At 38.1% G+C, this 23,050-nt stretch overlaps 1 protein-coding gene across 1 annotated transcript in view; it reads left to right on the top strand.

Moving 5' to 3' along the window:
- The window catches only part of NELL1 (neural EGFL like 1), an 845,852-nt gene that overhangs the window by 162,740 nt on the left and 660,062 nt on the right, over positions 1–23,050 (top strand). Inside the window, exons 6-8 of the mRNA XM_027852558.1 lie at positions 10,177–10,249; positions 11,606–11,688; positions 22,628–22,762. Of these exons, the coding sequence (XP_027708359.1) occupies positions 10,177–10,249; positions 11,606–11,688; positions 22,628–22,762 (291 nt within the window). The remainder of the gene's footprint in view (positions 1–10,176; positions 10,250–11,605; positions 11,689–22,627; positions 22,763–23,050) is intronic.

The following is a 23,050-nucleotide window of genomic DNA, read 5'->3' as shown; positions in this document are numbered from 1 at the left end:
GATTTTTTGAAACCATTCCATTTCTTCGGCAAAATAGTATTCAATAACATTTATGTATCATAACTTTCTCAGTCATTTTTAAATTGACAGATACCCCCTCAGATTCCAATTCTTTGCTAACTCAAAAGTACTATAAATATCTTAGCAAATATTTAGAGCTTGTTTTGTTTTAAACTAATCCCTCTCTTAATCAACTTTCCCTCTAATTGTTCCTTTTCCCCTTTCCTTCCCATTTCCCTGTTAAACAAAATGTATTTCCACATACAACTGTATATTTTTCCCTCCATTGTTCAATTCAGATAAGAATGAGGTTCAAATGTTAGCCATTCTTCCCACCACTCCCTTCTTGTTTCTTCAGATGTTGGTTTGTATATTTTGATTGTTTGAAATAATTTTCCCTAACTTTCCTTTCCCTATCTAGTGAATTCCTATTTGTCTTTCTTTCCATTCTTTTTTTAAAAGATATTTAAAAAAAATAACAGAAACACTCCCAGATGTTCTGTCTAATTAGACTCTCTCTCTCTTTGGTCTCTAATAATGATGGGATTGTGAGTAGACACATGCATCATCTCTCCATGCTATAAGGTAAAGAGTTTATACTCATCTAGCCCTTTGCCATTGTTCATTCATTTTTTTTAATGTTTTTTTATGACTCCTGTATTTGTACTTCAAGTTTTCTATACTGCTCTGGTTTTTTCATCAGTAATTCTTGGAAGTCCTCTATTTCATTAAAGATCCATTTCCCCCAGTGGAATTATTACTAATATTTTCTTGAACAGTAAGTCTTGACTATAAGCCTGTATCTTTTGCTTTCTGGAATATTATATTCCAAGTTCTCCATTATTTTATGGTGTTGTCTGCTAAATCTTGTATGATTCTTACTGGTTTTTTTTGTTTTTTTTTTTGTACTTGAATTCTTTCTTTCTGCTTGCACTATTATTATTTGATCTGGTTGAAACTTTGACTATAATATTCCTGAAAGTTTTCATTTTGGAGTTGCTTTCAAGAGGTGATCAGTGAATTCTTTCTATTTTCACTTTTCCCTTTGGTTCTGAGAGATCTTGGCAGTTTTCTTTTAACATTTCTTGAAATATAATTTCTGTGCTCTTCTGTTTTTTTCATGATTCTCCAGTAGTTCAATAGTTCTTAATTTATTTCTACTTTATCTGTTTTCTAGGTCAGTTATTTTTACTTTGATAGCTTACATTTTTCTAGTCTTTCAACTTTGTTTTTAATATTTATTGTTGCCGTATGCAGACATTTTCTTATTTTTGGTCCATTATAGTTTACAGGGACCTTGTTGCTGGGATAAGATTTTGTACCTCTTATACTAAGCTATTAATTTCTTTTCTAGTTCTTTCTTCCACAGCTATCCTTTCTTTTGCATTTTCTACTATCATTAGCCCTCCATTTATATAAAAAATTAAAACTTAAAAAACCTTCTTGCTTCATTTATGCCAGGAATTCTAATTTAATTTGTGCCCAAGTTATGTTTCTCTTTAAGGCTTTGCTGTGAATGTTTTGGAGTCATTTTCTCCTTTTGGGGATGTGTCTTGAGTGTTTCTGTCACTATATTAGCATTTTGGGCATGGTGTTCATTTTTTTTGCTTGTCCATTTTCTCCAGTCTACTTTCTAACTTCAGAGTTAATGTTAAGATCAGTCTCTATGTACTTTTGGAGGGAAGGTCTGGGCTGGTCCTGTTGTCTCCTCCTATGGGTATCCTGTTATACTATTTCAGACTCTCAGGGACAAGCCAGGCTGGGAACCTGCAAGCTTCATTGCTCTCCAAATGGTCAGATCCAGGGCAAAATCTGGTGGATTCCCACCTGAGCTGAGCTTTTCAAGTTCCTGACCTGAGTTTCTGTCTGGCCGATAAACTCAGCCACTTTCAGCCAGCTGACAAACTCTACTGGTTCAGAATGACAGAGCGCAATTTTGGTTTGAGGTTCCTGACTTGGTTATTTCCCTATAACTTTATGACCATGCTAGAAGCTAGAGCTGAGACTCTTCTCTACTCCTCACATCTGAGCCACAGTGCTGGTGTTTGCCTCTGTACTTCCTCCTTGCTCAGTATACAGTTGAGTTTTACCCTAGCTTCTCGTGCTAGAATGCCATCCCTGGGTGCTGGTCCTTTCTTCATTCTACCCTGGATCTGTGATCTGGTATTAGATAGTAGGTGACAAAGTTACCAGTTGACACCCTGTATAATGATCACACCCTAGTCTGGGACCTAGTCTTCCCTTTGAATATAGTCTAGGAACACTGGGATATTCCACGCTGACTTCTGGCTAGACTTTGTACCCAGTGTCCACAGACCTCTCTGTGTGTTTCACTACGCTGACTTGGCATGAAAAAGTGATTTTTTTCTTGAATTTCTCAATCAGTATCTACTCTGGTGTGTTTTCTAAATCTCTTTGGAGTTTTGAAGGAGAGCTCACTGCATTTCTTCCTTCTGCTTCACCATGATGGCTGGATTCCTCCTCCTCCTCTCCCCATCAATATTTCATTATTGAATTCCAGAGATATGCATGGCACTCTAGCTAGATGCTGATAGGAAATCAAAAGCAGAGTGAGGTTTTCCCTTCTGGGAGCTTGCAAGTAATCTAGCCAGAGGAGACAAAACATGTACACTTGAAACAGTTAAGTAACAAAGTTGCTTCCAGCTCTAAGAGTCTATGATTTCTCATGAATACAAAGCAGCATATGATTAAATGGACAACTAAGCGAGGCCGACATTATGTACAATATAAATTTAGAGAAGAGGAGATCAGTGGTTGAGGGAGGCCTTGTAGAGGAGGCAGGATTGACTAGGAACCTCCTCTCTTTATCTTTTCAAAAAATCTGGTGGTTTTAAGTGGGAGTAGCTTGTTCTATTTGCCCATAGGGAGAATGGTATTTTGAAGAATGTGGCCTGTCAGCCAACCATTCCTTGTCTCTCATTGTTTCCTCAGGTTGGGACTCTCTGAAATAGTTTCTCTATGAATATGATCTTCAGCTGCCCAATTTAAGTCCCATTCCTATTTTTTTTTTGTTTTTTTGTTTTCTGGTCACAACCTAATTAGTTATACACACACACACACACACACATATTTAGTACTATACTGTACATTTTCTTTGATGCTAGATGAGCTATAGGATCTTTTCATGTTCATAAGGAAGCAAAATAAACCAGAACCTTGCCGCTGAAACGATACTTTTTGCTTGCACATCATAGGCATTTCTGGATAGTGCAGTGGAAAACATGTTTTTGGAATTAGGAGACCTAGGTTCAAATACTAGCTTTGCTCCTTATTATCTGTGTGACTTCGGGTAAGTCAGGTAATCTCTTTGTACCTTGTTTCCTCATTTCTAATATGTGAGGGTTGGAATAGAAGATGAGTAAGGTCCCTTCCAGCTTTAAATCTATGATCTTATGATCTACCCTCCTCTCCTTTCTTCTTTCTGTTTCCCTTCCTCATCCTTTCTCCTCTTCTCTTTCCAGCAGATTTTTTTTTTTGCTACATTGTACCACTCCTCAATCATCTTGATGCTATAGAGATTACCTACCCACCCTTCATTCCCCTCAAGAGGCAGCCTGTTTTCTCTAAATGAGAGTTGGAACACCCTTCCAGTTGTAACATTTGTAACATAGTAGATGCCTTTCATGTCTGAGGGACCACAGCACTTGATTTTATTGCTCTGGATCTAAAAGTGTTTTTGGTATGTTTTTGGGTTAAGATAGCATTGTTCTATATTTTAAATATTAATATGACACTTCATAGGCAAAGTTAAACAAAAAAGAAAAAAACTAGACACATTCAATGTAATTTCAGCTTCCTGGTGCATTCTTATGGATAATGCAAAAAAAAAGTGCTACTGGTAGAAGAGCAGGGGATATAATCTCCAGTTTAGTGCCATCCAGAAAAGCTCCCAATATTAGGTAATTCCTATCTGGGACAACCAAAGACAATCTGAGGATTTTTTCCAATCAAAACAGCATTCATCTGAAGAAATAGCTGTGGTGATAGTGATAGGCTTATCTGCATTTTAAGATTGCCATGGTTTTTCCATTATCAAGATAGTTGACTACACACTCAAGTTCCCTTTGATGCATTCAGTGTCTAAGCTGATTAAGCAGTTACGATTTTAGGAGGCGGGAAAAGGGAAAGGCAAAAGGCAACCATGGACTGTAGTAAGGCAGTGAACCCTCTGAAGCCATATGGTTTGGTAGGGCAATTGCGACAAGGCCATAACTGTTGATAAATGAAGAGAACTGCTGTCCAAAAGCCTTTTAATTATAGATTCAATGTTTTTTTAAGACAGATGAACAAAAGAGATAGCGCCAACGTCTGGTAAACTGGAGTTCAAAAACTGTCCCTTACCTGGACTTCACTGTTGCCTCTAACAGCTGAGCTGTCACTGAGAAGTGAAATTGATGGCATTATTTTCTGCTACAGCTGTTGTTTTTTACCTCAGCTGCTTCCTATAATTCTGCAGATGGTAAACATATGTTTATAGCCACATCGGAAAAGAAGCTCGATTGGATTCACCCATCTTTAATTCTTTTATGCAGAAATCCAAAGTCAGAGAACTCTGGAATCTTATACATTTGGAAATTAATATTTCTGTGCATTAACACTTTAGAAACAGCAGGTTAGCTAATGATATGTTAATGAGTTGCCAGTTTTTATTGATCATAATGAAAATAGACAAGTGCCTTTCTTGGCTTTTATGTATGCCAGAATATTTTATTAACTGTCTTCAGGGCAGAGATACATAATTGGTTGTATTTTTTAGATCCTACTTGTGGATTTCACAACTCTTACTTTTTGTTGCTCAATGCAGAAGCCCGGGTCTTTGCCAGTTTATAAACAGAACACATCTTCATCCATATATTTACATGCCCAGCAGGATACCCCCTCCCCTTTTCCCTTTCAAGGCAATTTGTTTCAGTGTTTTAGCACCAAAAAAAAGTGAACCATTTTCTTCAGTGTAAACAGAGATCTGCAGGGAAATAAGAGTGTTAAAAAAGAATTAGCATTTGTTTGGTACTAAAGCTGTGCTTGCATTTCTATCTGAAGGCTCTGGGTATTATTATGAACTCTTCCCTAATCATTGTTATTTCATACATAGGAGCATCTTAGTAGTGTAATTTGATAATCTTTGTGTGTGTGTGTGTTTGTGTGTGTTTCATGTGTGTATGCATCTTCCCCTTCTAACTGCAAAATGGGAAATTTTCTGGGAATTGTGGGAATAATACATATGAGTTTCTTGAACATTAAAAACTCATAATGGGCCACTTACCTATTCCAAGTCAATTTCTCAATGCACCATTACCCAAAAGAAGACCGTAGTGGGTAACACCAGGTGAATTGACTAAAGAAAAGATAGCAACCTGTTTCCTCTTCTTGGCATGATGCCATCCTATTAACAACCAAACCTCAGTAATTTAGACACCCCTCATTAAGGATTTGTGACATTTCAGGATGCCAGACTGGGCTGAAGTGAAATATCGCACCACTGTTGGAGGATAAAAAAAGGCTTACAGAGCAAATCGATAGAATAGACAAGATTGCAAAGAAGGTGTTAGCCTATCATTTAAACATGTGTATATTCACATGCATAGAAACTCACCCACCAAATTATTTTTCAGACATTATAATAACTGTCTTTTAATATTTTTTTTGTTTGTAAGCAATTGAAGTTTTAAGTATGGTTGCTTTTCATCTAGTCATTAAAGCAAGTCTGGACTGCTGTCTGGCAAAACCTTGTAAGCCAATGCTAGTGTTATTGGGGGACCAGGTGCACATTCTACTTCCCTTGAAGGTGGGATGAGTTAGAATGTGTTCCCCCTTTTAAGAGGATGATAACACTAGGAACATAGAGGCAATATGACTGCATTTTTGTTATATACCGTACTGGTGGGACTTTTCATTAATTCTAATTTACACAGAATACTGGCAAGATTTTTAATATTTTCTTCTAATCACTTGAAATTTTCTGGTGGTCAAATGCTCTTTGAAAGTAATAATAGTAACAATATTGATATCTAGCATTTATTTAGAGTTTTACGTTTTGCCAAGTGCTTTACAAACATTACCTCATTTTATCCTCATAACAATTCTAGGAGGTAGGTGCTATTATTATCCTTTTTGTATAGATCAGGAAACAAAATCAGACAGAGGTTAAGACTGGATTTGAGCTCAGGTTGTCTTGACTTCAGGTCCATTACTCTATTCACTGCACCACCTTGGTGCCCACATTGGCCAAAGAGATTTATAGAAGCCATAGCATCATAGATTTAGAGCTCAAAGGAATGAAACAGGGATTATCTTGTCCAGCTCCTTAATTTTACAGATGAGGAAACTGAGACCCAGTAACATGGACATGAGGTGGTTGGTGTGTGTATAAGCTGAGATAACAAAACGGTCTGAATAAGAGCTTGGAAATAGGCCAGATTTGCTAATGTGGTGGGCAGCCAGGTGATGCAGTGGGTCTGGGTGGTGTCAGGAAGACTCATGTTCCTGAGTTCAAATCCAACCTCAGACTATTTGTGTGACCCTGGGCAAGTCACTTAACCTCTGTTTGCCTCAGTTTCCTCATCTATAAAATGAGCCAGAGAAGAAAATGGCAAACCGCTCCAGTATCTCTGCCAAGAAAATCCCATATGGAGTCAGGAAGAGTTGAACATGAGGAGTTGATTGCCAAAACAACTCAACAACAACAATTTGATTATGAGGTAGAGTTGTATTTTTATAGGATTTAAAGTTGGAACATACCTTAAAAATCATTTAGCCCAATCCCTCATCTTACAGATATTTATAATAATGACATATTTGTATAGGATTTTATGGTTTATAAAACATTTTATCTTGATTACCTCATTTGATTTTTGTAACAACCCTGCGAGGTAAGTACAACTTCCATTTTATTTATTATCCCCATTTTATGGATAAGGAAACCAAAGCTCAAAAAGTTTGAGCTTTCTCCCAAATATTCCAGATAGTAATTAGGAGACCTAGTATTCAAATCTAGTTCTTCTGATGCCAAATATAGTGCTACATTGCTCCAGGTTATGAAGAAAGTTAAATGAGGGAAAAATAAGATAAATTCTTTCTTTTTTTTTTTAATTCAGTTTTCCTATGAAGTAAATTGGGATGCTTCACACACGTTAATCTATAGAAATCCTAAATTTCCAAAATGGAAGGAGTTGGGGAGAGCTTTTACTTTCTTATTTCAAGCTTAATATTAAGCATCTCAAGGATACCTAAACCCCATTGACAAGTCAAACTGTGCAATCTCTTTCTGTGTGTGTGTGTGTGTGTGTGTGTGTATGTATATTTATGAGCAGTTCATCTGCAAAAACAAGATGAGATCCCCAGAACAGCTATGACTTAGTGAAAGACACTGGGCAGTCACTATCCTTTTACCTACATATGTATTTCATCAATGCAGCACAAATGGGCCATCATTTGTAATGAAGTCACTGATGTCATTGAAAACCGATGAACACTAATGTCCTATCTGCCCTCAGTTCTGAGTACAAGTCAGGCCTCCTTAGGACTCCTATGCGTAGGAATGGGACTCTGTGGTATTTTTGTCAACTGTGTGAAGAATGGATGTGACCCATCTCAAGACAAAGCACACTCTTTCAAGATGAACTGATTTTTTCCAACTGGTCCTTGATTTCCCTACCTCCAACCTGATAAGAGACAGTCTCAGAGTTTGGCACCTACTGGTTGTGTGCCACTGGCCAGTTCACTTAAGATCTCAGTGCCACAGAGAACTCTCTAAGACTATAATTTACAAATCAGGCATTAATCTGCATAGGTAGAGTGGGGGGTTTCCTACAGCAATGAAATCACAGGACAGATGCCGGGACCTGTCCACCGTGAAAACCACAACAAGAAACCCTCTGACATTCTGTTCCTCGATGGTATTCTTTCACTCTCTTCAGCCCTACTAAGATTTTGTGCTTGAAGGATAGATGAGACTTACTATGTTATAAAGCTTGGGATTGTGGGAACTTCGGTTCAGTTGACATTTCCATAGACTCATTGGGTTTTAATAACTAAAAGGATCAGAGAGTCATTAATCTTGACCTGGAAGTGACCTTAGAGGTCATTTATTTCAACCTTCTTATTTTCAAATGTGGCCAAGGTCATACTAGTAGGAAGTGACAAAGGTAGGATTTGAACCTACATCCTCATTCTGGAGCCTGTGCTCTATACATACCACCTTCTTGGGGAGCCTTAAATTCATTTGGTCTAGTTCCCTCATTTAAGAGGAGGAGATGCAGAGAAGGGAAGTGAGCGCTCAGTCATTGGAAAAAGGAAGAAAACAAACATTTCTTAAGTACCTACTATGTGTAAGGTGCTGTGCTAAGTGCTTTACAAATAAAAGCACCTAGATGGTGGAGTGGATAGAGCATTGAACCTGGAATCAGAAGACCTGAGTTCAAATCCAGCCTTAGACACTGTGTGACCCTGGGCAAGTCACTTAAATTCTCCGTGTGTTCTCATCTGTAAAATGGGGATAATAATAGCACCTACCTCCCAGAGTGGTTGTGAGGATAAAATTAAATATTTTTGAAGTGTTTTGAAGACCTTAAACACTATATAAATTCTAGGTGTTTTATTATTACTTTCATCATCATCATCATCATCATCATCATCATCACCAGGATTAAAATCCAGGCCTCTGAACTCTTAGCCCAATTCTTTTTAAACAATACCATGTCATTCTAATGTCCTGAAGAAGGCACTTGTCCTTTGAAAGAGTTAGTTTGCTTGTGGGTAGGGGAGGAGCAGTTATTCTTTTCAGAGAACACACTGGATCGAGGCCAGCTGATGGCCCCCTCCTAATTGCCAACCAGCAATAATGAATTAATATTGAGAAGCACTGTGGAGGGCTTCTAACAATAATCATGTTGTTTCCTCCCATCATAACCATGAACACTACCTTTCTTGAAGAAGAGGTTAACATGGATGTAGATTCAATGAACCAAGTACTGAGATTTTGTTATCTCTATTAATAATTCCAATTAATATTTTAACTTAAAATAACAAGCAGGAAGCAGCCTTTGCTGATTACCTTCTGCTGTTTTAGGAGATGAGCACATAAATGTTAAATGTTACTCCCTCTGAAGGATCTGCAGTACTATCTTGAGCCTATATTTTATTTATAGGTTAAACTCAATATTCTCAACCAGCTTCCGTGTCTTCCATCTGTTGTATAATACCTCTTCCGTCAAATCTGAAAAAAAAAAAATCACATATTTCAACTTGGGGAAAAAGAGAAAACCAACAGCCAAATCAATATTTTCATTGCAAAATGGCAATCCTGATGAATTTTGCCTCAAATTAGAATCGTTCTTCCATATCAAGTTGTGGAGGCGGGGCAGCGGACGGCCTCTCGCTTACAGCAAGACATTGAACAAATCTCAGAATTCACCGGCAAATCCCAAGTTGCCTTCCTTGATTAACTGAGATTGTTGTGGAGTTCTTTCTATGTGTAATTTTATTTCCTGGACCAAATGAATCAAAATGAATGCATTACACTCATACATGTCTATCATCCTTCTTTCACTACCGCTTAAATAAGCAACCTTCATTCCTCCAACCACATGTCAATGTCAGCTAATGTTCAGGGATGATGGGGGATTTTTCTTCAATTTCCTTTTGATCAGAGATAGTTTAGAAAAAATTACCAGTGGAATATTGGTACCAAGAACTCCATTAGTGCTAACCAGTGGTAACTTGTAGTGGTCTCCCTAAGCAAAGCAAACATACAAGTATTTCAAGAAAGAAAGTAGTTTGGAAAATAGGCTTTGGAATCTAGTCCTAGGGGCTAGGTCCAATTCAATTCTTCAATGAATAAATTCTGCTTTTCTAAAAATGATGATTTTTTTTTTCAGCCACTCTAGGCCCTTATAAAGTTTGTGACTGACTCTGGAACAGTGCAACACACGCTGGATTCTACTTGAAGAACCTGGGTTTGAATCCTAGTTGTGCGACTTTTGACCTGTGTGACCTTGGATAAGTCACTTATTTTCTCTGGGCCTCAGTTTCTCATCTTTAAAATCTGGGGCATAGCCTCTAATGGGCTCTTCCAGCCTGGTATATGTTCCTAGAATAAATGTGATTATAATTGTTTGAGTACAATATATATTACCAGCTATCTCTTCTGTTTTAAAGGGTGTCATTCAAGATGTGAAAGTCATCTTCATGCCAAATGGATACATAACACAATGTCCTAATCTGAATCGCAGTAAGTAGCAGCTTGTTGACTTGAGAATGTGCAGATTGCAATGATCTATTAATGGCTTAGGTTCTATAAACATGATATTTTTAGACCAACAGCTGGAGTCTGGCTATATTGACTGTTAAAAACTGTAGAAATAATGTTTTTAGACTACAATATTTACTTCAGTTTTAATGCCTAGCACAGGGGTGGGAAACCTGAGACTTCAAGGTCACAAGTGGCTCTTTAGGTCCTCAAGTGCAGCCTTTTGACTAAATCTAAACTTCACAGAACAAATCCCCTTAATAAAAGAATTTGTTCTGGAAAACTTGGACTCAGTAAAAAGACAGCACCCATGGATCTAGAAGGTTATATGTGGCCTCAATTCTGCAGGTTTCCCAGCCTTGCTTATTGATAGCACTCAACAATTGTTCTAATTGTTGTTGTTCCAAAATACATGTCAGGTGCCTACTTGAAAATTTCCAATGGCTCTTTATTGCCTCTAGGATAAAATACAGAGTCCTATTCTGCCATAAAGGGCCATCCACAATCTGTTTGCCACCTACCTTTCCAGTCTTGTTTAATATTTCTTCCCTTCATGATCTCTCTATTCAAATCAAACTGATGTTGGAGAAGTTTGCCCTACATGACATTCCATCTTGTCTCAGTGCCTTCGCATAGTAGGGCCACTATGAATTGCATAGGCATGCCATGTATAGGCTGGTGTACATTCCCTAGTTTCCTTCAGCATGTAGTACAGCAGCCACACCCAGTACCTTCTAGCCCCTCCCCCTCTTTACTTCCCCCAAAGAGCTCTCTCCACCTTATTTGCTATATATTTGGCACTTACTAGTCTTTTGCACATATTATGTTCCCACAGTAGCTTGTAATCTTCCAGTAATCTATAGCTGGTAATAACTCTCCTTAAGGGAGAGGGCAATTGGCTTTTTTCTTTGGGTTCTCAACATCAAGCAAAGTGCCTGGCTTAAGAGCATAAGTACTCAACACATATTTTTTGAATCATACTGGACCCATTTTCCTTCTGTTTAGATAATACTCTCTTTCTAGTCCCCTATTCTTGTCTGTCAGCAAAAAGTTCCAGATTTGAAATTCACTTAGATTTCACTCTAGTTCTTATCTCCGTCTCTCACTCTGCTTTTGTCTCTATATTTCTCTGATGCTATTTCTCCCTCTGTCTCTGTGTGTGTGTCTCTCTTTCTGTCTCTCTCTGTTTCTCTGTCTGTCTGTTTCTCTTTCTCTCTCTCTCTCTCACACACACACACACGCATGTCACTAGGAAACCAAGTAAATGCTGTTTTTCTGTTTCTTCTTACCATATATTGACTCTGCATTGACATATATGTCTTTATTTTCTTTATTGAGCATGTCCAACCTGCAGTGATTTCTTAAGCCTGGTGCAAGGGATAATGGATTTGCAAGAGCTTTTGGCCAAAATGACTGCCAAAGTAGGTACCTGAATTTTACTTGTGATATGTCATTCCGTTTCTCATTCCTATCTGGAATTTAGATGGATATGCTATAATGCAAACATTTATCCTTGGCTTCTGCTGCATGTTACTATAAAAGTGGTTTATTCTTACTTACAATATGACTAGTGATGGTAAACATAACCATTCACTTTCCTAATGCTACTGGTTTTATCAGGATGTTTATTCGAAGAGTGTTTGGAGGCAATAGATATTTTGACTAGTTCTATAATCAGAGAGTCTTTCGGTAACATAAAGAGGAATGTAGCCATTGATTATTAAGTAGGGAAATGTAGAAACTAGTATAGTGCTATGTGTTCAAAGTTACTGTTGCATATCAGCTGTTACTCTTTGGATCTGAGATTAATTATAAAATAATCAGAAGGGGAAAGACATAATTTTCATGTATGCATTATAAACTCCTATGGGGAGGTATTTTATCACAACTGTGGATGTCATTTATAGCAGGGCTGTCCATGGATAAAATAGTGAAGGGGGCAGATTTTGTCTTCACATGCCCCCAATCCTTTCTGTAGTCTTTCCTCCCTTTTAATGTTCCCCTTTCTTAGCTGGCCTCCCTTTCTCCAGGCAGTTGTCTGATGACCTGTCTCCTTTGGATATATTTTTATGGTCAGAGAAAGTTCTCTAGTACACCTAATTTGACCTCACTCAACATTTTTTGCAGAGGTGAGAGGATATACTATGTATGCAGATCATTCCATATACCATCAAACTCAATTGATAAGTTTTGCTGGATTGTTTTGCTGAAATGCCTTCCCTCCCACCCCAGCTCTTTGTTCTTCTTCTTCTTTACTTTTGTTACAGATGTCTCTCTTGGTAGAGGAGGAAGGCATATATGCAGAAATGAAGGTGATATAAAAAAGACAAATAAAAATTAGATTTTAGATACATTACCCTTTCTAGAAATGTATGAAATTTAAGAGAGATTAATAATTACCATGCAAAAATGAATTAAGCCAGCATGGTGTGGTACAAGAAATGCTAAATTTGTAGTCATAGGACCTGAGTTTGAGTGCTGACTTTGCATTTAGTTCCTGCATGACGTTCCTTGGGACAGTAATATCCTCTTGATGCCTCAGTTTCCTCATTTATATAAAAGGGTTTTGAACTAGATGATTACCAAGAAGATTCTTTCCACCTCCAGAGCCGTGAGCCTATGGTCTCGTGATTTTCTATATTATTTCAAGAGTTAAGAATAGGCAAGAATGGAACATGTTTTCTAGCACACGGATCTTGCTTTGTGGTACCTCTCAAATCTTTGCATACAGATGTTTTTTCATCCTATAGGTAAGAGCTGTGCTTATTAACAGTTTGGGTGAATATTGTATGATATGGTGATAGGATCAGAGATTGAGATTTGGAAGGGATGTTAGAAGCCATTTATTCCATTTCATAGATGAGGAATTTAATTTCATTTTGTTTCATTTCATAGATAAAGTATTGAGGCCCCAAGAGGTAAAAGGACTTGTCTGAGGTCATACATATAGAAGGTTACAAAGGCATGATTTGAATCCTGGTCCTGTCACTCTAAATCAAATATTCTTTCCATTGAACTATACTGCCTCCAATTGAGTATGTGTTTATGTGTGGGTGTGTCATTATATATGTAGGTAGGTAGGATGGTTATACCAGAAGGTAGTAATGCAATAGTTCACAATTTGGAGCTATTTTCAGGTTATTAAAGCACCCTTTTATTCATTCATTCACTTATTTATTCATTCACTTATTCATTTGGTTACCTATTTATTTAAATGTTTTATTGATGCTTTTTAAAACATTGCTATCATTTCTTTAAACACTCCTCCAATAGAACTCTCTCTTGAAACAAAGAATTATAGTTAAGCAAAACAACATGACACATTCACCGTGTCTGGCAGAATGTGCTTTATTCTGCTATGTCTTTTCTGAGTGGAGAGAAGAGTATTTCATCTTCAGTCCTTTATAGACAAGATTGGCCATGGCATTGATCTAGATTCTGTTGTGATTTAATGTTTTTTTTCCCTTCTATTTAACTCTGTGTGGCTTCTTTGCAACTTGCTTTCTTGGTTCTGATTATTTTCCTATATCTTATTTCAGTTGCTTGGAGCAGGGGCCATGGGAGTGGTTTATTATACCTAGGAAGTCACAGATCTAACCCTCCCTCATGTCCCCCCAAATAATCAATTTCTTCATATTTTTCCAAGTTTCACCAGATTCTTCCCCTTCATCGTTTCCTCCTGTACTATAGCATTCCATTTTGTCCATGTAACATATTCTGTCCAGCCCTTCCTCCACGGAGGGCGTTGACTTTCTTCCAAGTTTCTTATGACCACAAGAAGAGCTTCCATAAATAACTTAGTATATAGCATCACACTATTTATCACAACGAGTATCATAAAATCTCACGTAATCGAGAAGGTTTCGGTATTCATATTGTGAATTTAATTAAAGGCCAAGAACAAACTCCTTTTTGTCGCTGCTCTTGTTGAAAATTCTCCTCAAACTGAGTTAGTCCACTCTTCTGCCTTAGAGAGCCGTGACTGAGGTTCATAAATCTGCGGGCCTTTTGTTCGTGTCTAATGTTGAGACATCAAGTGTGCAAAGTATTTTACATGTATGACCTTGTGTGAGCCTCCCAACAACTCTGTGAGATCACTTCTCAAGCTATTGTTAGCCCCACTTTACAGGTGAATAAATTGAGGTTCAGAGAGGTTAAGTGATTGGTTAATGTTCACTTGTGTGGCTAAACCCTTGGGGGAAGAAATGAGGAGATTTGACAAGGCAGTCTTTGAGCGGGTGATGGATGGGAGACTGGACTGGGGTTCTTCATGGACCTTTATGAACTTTAGACCTGTGGTCACCTAGGTCATGTCAGGGACCCCTTTGACAGTCTACTGAAGTCTATGGACACCTTCTCAGAAGAATGTTTTCAAATGCAGAAAATAAAATACAAAGGATTACAAAAGAAACAAATTATAGTGAAATATCATTGTAAAAATATTAAAAAAAATGAGTTCATGGTCCCCAAGTTAAGAACTCCTCTTTTATTCTCAGTACTGAGTTCCTGAGATAGACTCCTGTCAAGTCCTTGGAGAATGGAAGCTTGTACAGAATCTACCTGGTCCTTGACTGGGAGAGGGAAGGAGAAGATGTCCCTAAATAAATTAAGGGTCTCCCTGTATGATACCAAACATTTAATCAACCATGGATTTTTTTTTCTCTTCCTCTCTTAGTCCTGATGTTGTTATATTTATGGACATAGCTGTGAGTAATAGAGCTATGTGAAGAGAGGCATTTGTTGCAACTAGCCTGCTCCTAGCACTGTTGTTAAAATATCAATCAGTTTTGGACCTCAATTAAGGTCAACAGCCAGAAAACCATTGAGGTGGGCCAAAGAGATAATAGTTCTGAGAAAGTGAGGATTATATAAAGGCAAAAGCAGGTGCGATTAGTCCCATCCTACCTCAGGCTATGTCTAATTCCCTACCACCAAGTACACTATCCCCATAGCATCTGGAGAACTTTGTATTGGGTGGGTTAGTATTGTGAATGTCGAGATCGATGTAAGGCTTTTCCCTAGGTGGATGAAAAGGTTCCCCTTAGTAGATTGATCTTATTTTTGAAACCACACTGCATTTTGTAATCCATACTGGTATGTTTGCTGTTTTGGCAGGTAGTTTCTAGAAAGACAGAATATTTCAACACACACACACACACACACACACACACACACACACACACAGAGGAAAAGGCACATGGATTGACCCTGGTCACCTGAGACTTTAAGTACTAGCTTTTTTGCTGGTATTATCTGTGTAAATGTGAAAAAGGTGCAATTATTTGGCTTCCCGATGCATCGCCTATGTAGGTTCCTATTATCAACTGTCTGGAGCGGCTCGGTCTCCGGGCTGTTAATTATATTTTAGTTCGCCACCGCATTTTGAGAACAAGAAACATGCCACTCAGGTTCAGAGGAATAGGAGTTCCTGTTCCCCTGCTTAGGGAATGTCCTTTTAGTTTTTCCTCATTTGTGTGGGTGAGAATGGCATTTTTTCTCATTTTAGCAATGCACCCCAATGCCCTGTTGTGCTTAATGAGAGCATTGCTGCATAGGTAGGATAGGTAGGTCTAATTGTGGGGCATTTATGAGCTGAATATGGGAGAATCAACTTTTGGAAGTCCCCCCTTTGTTATGTTTCTAACCCTATCAGCTCAGACCTGCCACTGTGACCACAGAAAAAAAGAAGCATTTGTTCCTTAAGTATGTATTTTTGTGTCAGCAATGGCCTTGGAGAAGGTGGATGGAGTATACATGAGCTCTTCAAGGCCAATCTGGAGAACTCATGCAATGGAAAGGGATAGGGTAGAAAACGAATTGGAAAGAAGGGAAATGGAGATGGAGAGAGAAGATGGCAAGAAAAGGAGAGAAGTGCCTGTGTTTTTGATCCCTTTGTCAAACACATGTCTTCCAGTAACTTTCTGATAGAAAGAGACATGTAAACTCAGCCAGTGGCAGCTTTTTGGATGACAAGAAAGGGAAAGGAAGAGAGCCAGTACTCTTGAGTCATTCCTTTAAACAGAGGAAAGCTTGATGAGCCATGCAGAACACTAGTACCTCCTGGCCCCTTAATAGAGGAGTCACTGTGATGGGGGATGTGAAATGAGTCGAACCCTAAATAAAGATCCTAGGTGGGGGAGGAGGAGGGAACAGCATGCTGCAGTGACAAGTATCTGCAGATCAATGTTCTCCCTTCACATCATTAAGCTCTCCATGCCAGAGAATTTGGGAATGTCCTTGGGGGAAGGTTGGTCTTAATAGGCCAGCCTGGCAGCAAATGCGGTTTAGAATGAAAGACATTCTTCTAGATCAGTTAAGACATGCTTGCTAAACTTAGAAAAGGCAGGTAGGCATAGTGAAGATTAAAACAAAGGTAACTCAAACATTTGCCCATTTGATCTGACTATTTTTATTGTTGAGTCATGAGTAGGGTAGAGCCTGAGGTAGGAGCCTACAAGCTGGCATTAAGGCCTTGGTTTAGAACAGGGTCCATGAACCCTAGGAAGTCTATGGGTAGATTTCATGAAATCTATGAATTTAATTGAAAAATATTTTGGTAGCTGTATTCTGCCATGATTAATTTTCTTTGTAATTTTATCTTTTTATGCATTTTAAAACAATTTTCTGAGAATGGATTGGCTTCACTAGACTGCCAAAGGGGTGCATGACACAACAAAGGTAAAAATTTCATGTTCTTAGAGATCAAATCCTATCTCTGATATTTACTAGCTAAGTGATCCCGGTCAAGTCACTTAACATTTCTGTGCTTGTTTGAGATGTAAGAGGACTGCTGGTTCATAGGGTTATGGGGAAAGTACTTTGTAAATTCTAAACTCCTGTAGAACTGGGAGCTATGTTAAGGACGGAGAAGTGGGCAACCAGTAGTAAGCTGTGTAAGAATCAGTAGAAGGGATTTGGGTTGGTTAACTTGAAGAAGAGAAGATATGAATGTTCCTTTTGGCTCTCTTTGAGTATTTAAATACAGTCATTTGCAAGAGGGATTTAGAATGGTCCTATTTGGTGAGCTGGGGTCAGTGGGTGGAAATGGTGGCAAGAGAAATTCAGGTTTGATTGAAAGAAGGGCTTCCTGACAATTAGAGCAGTCTAAAAGTGTAGTGGGGTGACCCTTAGTCGTGAGAGAGTTCCCCTTATTGGAAGTTTTCAAGCCAAGCCTAAATAAGCAATTGTTGAGTGTGTTGCAATGCCGATTCATTTTGTAGTATGGATTGGATTGGGGGTCCATTGAAGTTTTTTTTTTTTGCCAACTGTGAAATTTTGTGCAACGAGTGTGTGCTCAGGCATGGATAATCTAGGAGACAAATGTCCAGGCTGATGAAGGGTTTTTCAGCTGCTTTAGGAGGTCAGGGTATAATCAAGAGCCCTGACGTCTAGAGGTAGAACCAATGCTTTTTTAAGGAGAGGGAAAAGGAAGCAGTGTTGCCAACTCCCAAGTTTTGTTTCCATTATGTTTCTCACCCCAGCCCCTATTGATAAATAAGATACCCCCAAATGTTCTCTGGAGCTGCAATGCATAAATTATTGGCATAATGAGAATTCATCTACCTTCTGAGGACAAGCGTCTTGACATCAGCAGCCCCTCCCCAACACATCCCCTTCTTTTTACCCACTCCATTATCACTCTCACAACTCCATTCCTAAGCCTGGTACTCAGCAAAACAAGAACTTGGAGCCTGGGAATTTCTTGATTACTTTTGTTTAAATCTTTGACAAATCTATTTATGCAAATCAAGAAGCACTTGGAGTGGCATTTCAGCTTGTAACACATTTAATTTTGAGGCTTTCATTGTTTCGCAGAGCTCAATAGTGATTTTTCAATTAAGCTTAAAGGTTTAACACAATAGAAGATTTCTCTTCCCTTTCATACAGCAGATGCCAAGTAAATAGCATTTCAAAGGGGGGGGACCCACTACTGCAACTCCTTTGCTCAGATCCATCCATTGACCTCTCGCTGTGAAAAAAGGCTTCACTGCTGTCTGTCTTTGAATGTGTATAGTTAAATGAATTATTTAGTAGACCGTTGCATAGATAAAAGTATGAACAAAGAGAGTGCAGACTTGGGGGTGTAGATTTGGTGCTGTATCTATTTTGTCTCTCTGTCCATTCTTTGGAGCCAAGGTAGATAGCACACAAGTAGCTTTCTTAAATGAATTTGTATAAATTCAGTGTGATGATGCCAGAGACAGAACATATAATTTTTCCTTGATTTATATTTGTTTTCCTCTTTTATTGCTGTTACGAGATTTAACCAAGGAAATAAAAAATAAAAAAAAATGTAAGGGAAGATTACAAATTAAGCATCTTTGAAAAATTGGCTTTAGTTTAATGCCGTTATCTCTTGGTTCACTGTTATTACAGGGATGGAAATTTAGATTTTAAATATTAGTAGAAAAGGCTAAATTAAAACCCAAATCAAAATGCTGAAAGGAAAGAAAGTAGGCTTTTGAAGAAGTGACTTTTGATTTCTGTTTGAACTGGTACATTGTGGGTGTGGCGTTGGACATGGCTGAATGTTGCCAGTATTACAGATTCCCTCAGGTACAGCCTTAGAGTAGCCTAAATTTCTGTTCAGGAAACAGGAGAGATGAATTTTCGACCTCTCCTATGGTTTCATTCCTAAAATAGTGAAATTTTTCAAGTGCCCCAGTGCTAGTGAGACAGATGCTAGAGACAGTCAAAGTATTAACAGTAAGAGATGTATTTTTTTTCCTCTTAAAAGTGATGTCTCAATCCAGGAGACTGAGCTGTTTTTGAGAGTGAGACAAATCTGTTCTGATTTCCTTCATTATTCAAAGGAGGGAATGGGCCCATCATTATTTTCTGTGAGGCTCATGGAAGATGGGATTATTCATCTTTTCCTTATTTTTTATTATCTTTTTATCCCCTAAGGCCTGAGATCACTGGGGGAAAGCTATATTTGGCAGTTAGGATTATAGTTTTATGAAGAGGGTATAGGCCAATCATTATTTCCTATAGGGCTTAATAAGACTGGGGAAAGGAGACACAGATGTTTATCTTTTCCTTCCCTTTCTTCTTTTTTCTGGAGGTTGAGATTACTGATTCTGAGGCTTGAAATGTTGGAAGAAAGAGATAAAAGCCTCCAACATGTTGGGTGGCCCTCTTGTGTTAAACCAATGGGAGGATATGAACAAGAATCATGAGATTGGGAAGACATGGGTGGCTTGCGATCTATTTGTAGAAAACATCGCGCTAATATCCTCACAGATTCGTTGGAGTATTTGAGCATTTGGGGGATAGCGGAAGTTGTAATTGGCAAATAGGACTTGGACAGTAAGTTCTTGGTAGTCTGTTTACAAATGCCTTGATATATCAATGATGTTAACGACATCTAGGTCAAGTTCTACTCAAAGGCTTCACTGTAGGATGCTGACAACACTGAGTTCACATTCCATTGAAATGCAAGCATTGGCAGGATATACCAAGGTGGGCAGACTTAGACTGCGGTGTGGAGATTGTTGTATCTGTTGTCAGAGGAGCAGCCTGGCAAAATTTAAGATGCTCCTCACCAGCTTAGCTGCAGTGGGCTGAATTCTTTGACCATCTTAATGCTCTAGTACCACCCCGGAAGGTGCCAGTGAGTTGTCATCTGCATCTGGGATAGGAGATTACACACTGATAAAATCATAAACCCTTGGAGTAGTAAATCCTTACACAAGTATGCCATATATGATATATACATATATATACATTATCTATCTACTTATCTACATGTCTCTATTGGACCTATGATTTATAGAATTCTCAGGGAGGAAACTCCCTCTGTCAATACAGATGAGTACTTTCTTTAAAGCTCCTGGTCTCAGAGAGTTGTGTAGGGTGCTGAAAATTTAAGTGACTTAACCCAGGGTCACACAGCATTTATGCGTCAGAGACAGTTCTTGAGTCCAACTCCTGCCCTCTTTGAAGTTGGCCCTCTATCTACTTCACCTGTGCTATCAAATTCAAATACAGACAGGGCAACTAAACTATACATAAGGATCCTTACAGGCCACGTATTGATGGACTCCAAAAAACACATATTAACATTATCTAGGTTCTATTGTATTTTTTTAAAATTTTGTTAATATTTCCCAATTATATTTTACTCTGGTTCTGGCTGGCCTCAGGACTGTTATAGGCCACAATGTGGCCAAAAAGTTTTGACATCTCTGTTCTACACCATGCCGTCTCTCAAACTATTGTAGAATCTGACTCAATGCACTTTCTCTGTTAGTTTGTTAAGATGGGTCCTATTTTAAAAGCTCATGGTTCCAACAACCTAAATTCAGTTACATGAGACCCTCTTGATTCAGAATTCTAATGGTTTACTGGATGGGGCTTCATTGTTACTTGCTAATGCCTTTTCATTTGCATACTTCCCTGTCTTACCTTGCTATGGCCAAATCTTCTGCTTCAAAGATCTGGCCTTTTTGTTCACCCTCATCCTGACATCATGAAATGATTGCTGATTGTGATGCCGATTACTATGGATGTCTTGGTTTTGGAAACAACTGAAAATTTAACTTATGGCTTTGAGTGAAAACTGGAAGCTTAGAAGGTCAGTCCTATTGTAAGGTGTCATAAGAGGTTTAATATTTTAGGTATAGTCAACTCGTTTTGCTTTTGAAAGGGGTAAGAGATTAATAAGGTGCTTTACCCAGGTTTCTATTTTATTTCTGTAGTTCACTTTTTTTAAAGCTATTTCACCACCCACCCATTGGAATCCATGCTAAGAGCAGACAGTGGAAAAGGTTATTTGAGAAAATAAAAATCGGTAAAACATTGTTTTTTTAAAATCCATTTTGACTGATATCTTTTGTTTCTATATCACTTACGTTTCTCATTGTATTCTTCCATTTCATTTTTGAAAATAAAAAAATTCAGCAAAACTTATGAACATGTTAACATTATATAACATCATATCCAATGTTCCACATCCTTGCCCCCCCCGCAAAAAAAAAAAAGCAAATGGAAGTATCTTATCTTTCGTTGGATCCTAGCTTTTGAAGTATTCAAAATTATTCAAAAAGTATTCAACTGCAGAAAAATATGATCAATATCATCTCTTATAGAGGTCATCTCCTATAGAGGTTTTATTGGGTGTGTGTGAAATGAATGAGATCATAATTTTTAAAATTATATTTAGCTTTTGCTTATTTGTAAAGTCATAGTACTCATTAGGATAACTATTTGATGGGACCCTCTGAGTGAGAACCTCAGATAAGGGAAATCTCTTGGGAATCAGCATCATCATGGTAGAAGTCCTATGGGTGGATGCTTGATTTGAGATATTTTAACCTGATCAAAGATCAGAGTGCTTTCCTAGAGTACTCTGAGTGAAGCTGGTTAGGAAAACAAAGGAATACATGAGGATTAAGAAGGCCAAGGGAAATGAATTCATGGCTTTTTAGTGAAAAAAAAAAGTTTCTTTCAAACCATAGCAGACTCAATTTTGGAACTAAAGGAAATAAGACAGTAATGATAAAAGGCTAGTCATGCTCCCACCCCCCCCACCCCCAAGATGAATTTTTATCCTGAGAAATGGCTATATTGAAGCAGGATACAGAAATGACCCCCTGGTGAATTGTTTAAAGAAATTTTCTTTTGTCTATCAGTGTTTGATTCCTCCTCCTCCTCCCTCCTTTTGGACAATGTAGCATATTCCTGGGAACATGAGTTTGGAAATTCTTAAACTTGGCTTATAGGTATAGGGAAGGAGAACTTCAGGTTTTTTATCCTTTTCCCACTGATTTCTCCCCAGATTCCCATCTGCTGGAGCAAACACTGATTTTATTTTTTAAAAACCATGGCCACTTGATTAGTATGGGAAGGATGATAGTGGAAGAGAAGAAAGGAAGGGAATAAGCATTTTAAAAGCACCTACTGTGTGCCAGGCATGGTACTAAGAGCTTTTTACAACTATTATCTCATTGGAGTGGAAGGGTAAAGGTAAAAGACAGAAGATGAACAGAAGTACATCAGTGTTCATGATTATATTGCCTGTAAACAGTTTAATGAGTACTCAAGAATACATTCATTATGAGTGCTTCAATGTGTGGTTTGAGCTGAAAGTACACAAATTTATGAACACCCGTGAGGTCCCTCAGATACAGTTTAATGTCTCATTTGGTGCTCATTAGACCATGGAAGGCAATATGTCTTCAATTTAGACTGATTTCACCTTGTGTAACAAAAATTAGATCCTGTTAGGGAATGGTGAGTGGTTCGAGTTTTCTTCTCCCTCTTTCTCTCCCTCCTTTCCCCTCCCCATTTTTGTATTGGCTATGTGAAAAACCCTGCAAGTGAATCATAGAAATTACAACTAGCAACTTTGGTTTACAGCTGAATTATGCAGAAACGAGGCTCAGTCAGTTGGAAAACTGCCATTGCGAGAAGACCTGTCAAGTAAATGGACTGATCTATCGGGACCAAGACTCCTGGGTAGACGATGATCACTGCAGGAATTGCACGTGTAAAGTAAGGATCTTTGAAAAAGCACATTTAAGGGGCAGAGAACTAATTATGGCCTAATCTTGGATCTTGGAGACATATGTTAACTCTGAGAATTGTTATCATCTTTTTTTTTGTATGCACCCACTGGCAATTTTGAATGATTGTTAAGAAATGTTGGAAATTTGCCATTTAAAAAAATGGGAATCTTCAGAACATAAAATTTACTTTCCCTTGACAGCAGTCTCTCACTTGTCCTAATTATATCCTTGAGAAGCTTATTGTTTAGGGGTGGCAGGTAGGGAAATTTATCTT

The sequence above is a fragment of the Vombatus ursinus genome, unplaced genomic scaffold (assembly GCF_900497805.2).
Source record: "Vombatus ursinus unplaced genomic scaffold, bare-nosed wombat genome assembly UNPS02009770.1, whole genome shotgun sequence".
NCBI lineage: Eukaryota > Metazoa > Chordata > Mammalia > Diprotodontia > Vombatidae > Vombatus > Vombatus ursinus.
Note: the sequence above shows the minus strand (reverse complement) of the source record. Positions and strands in the feature narration are given on the sequence as shown.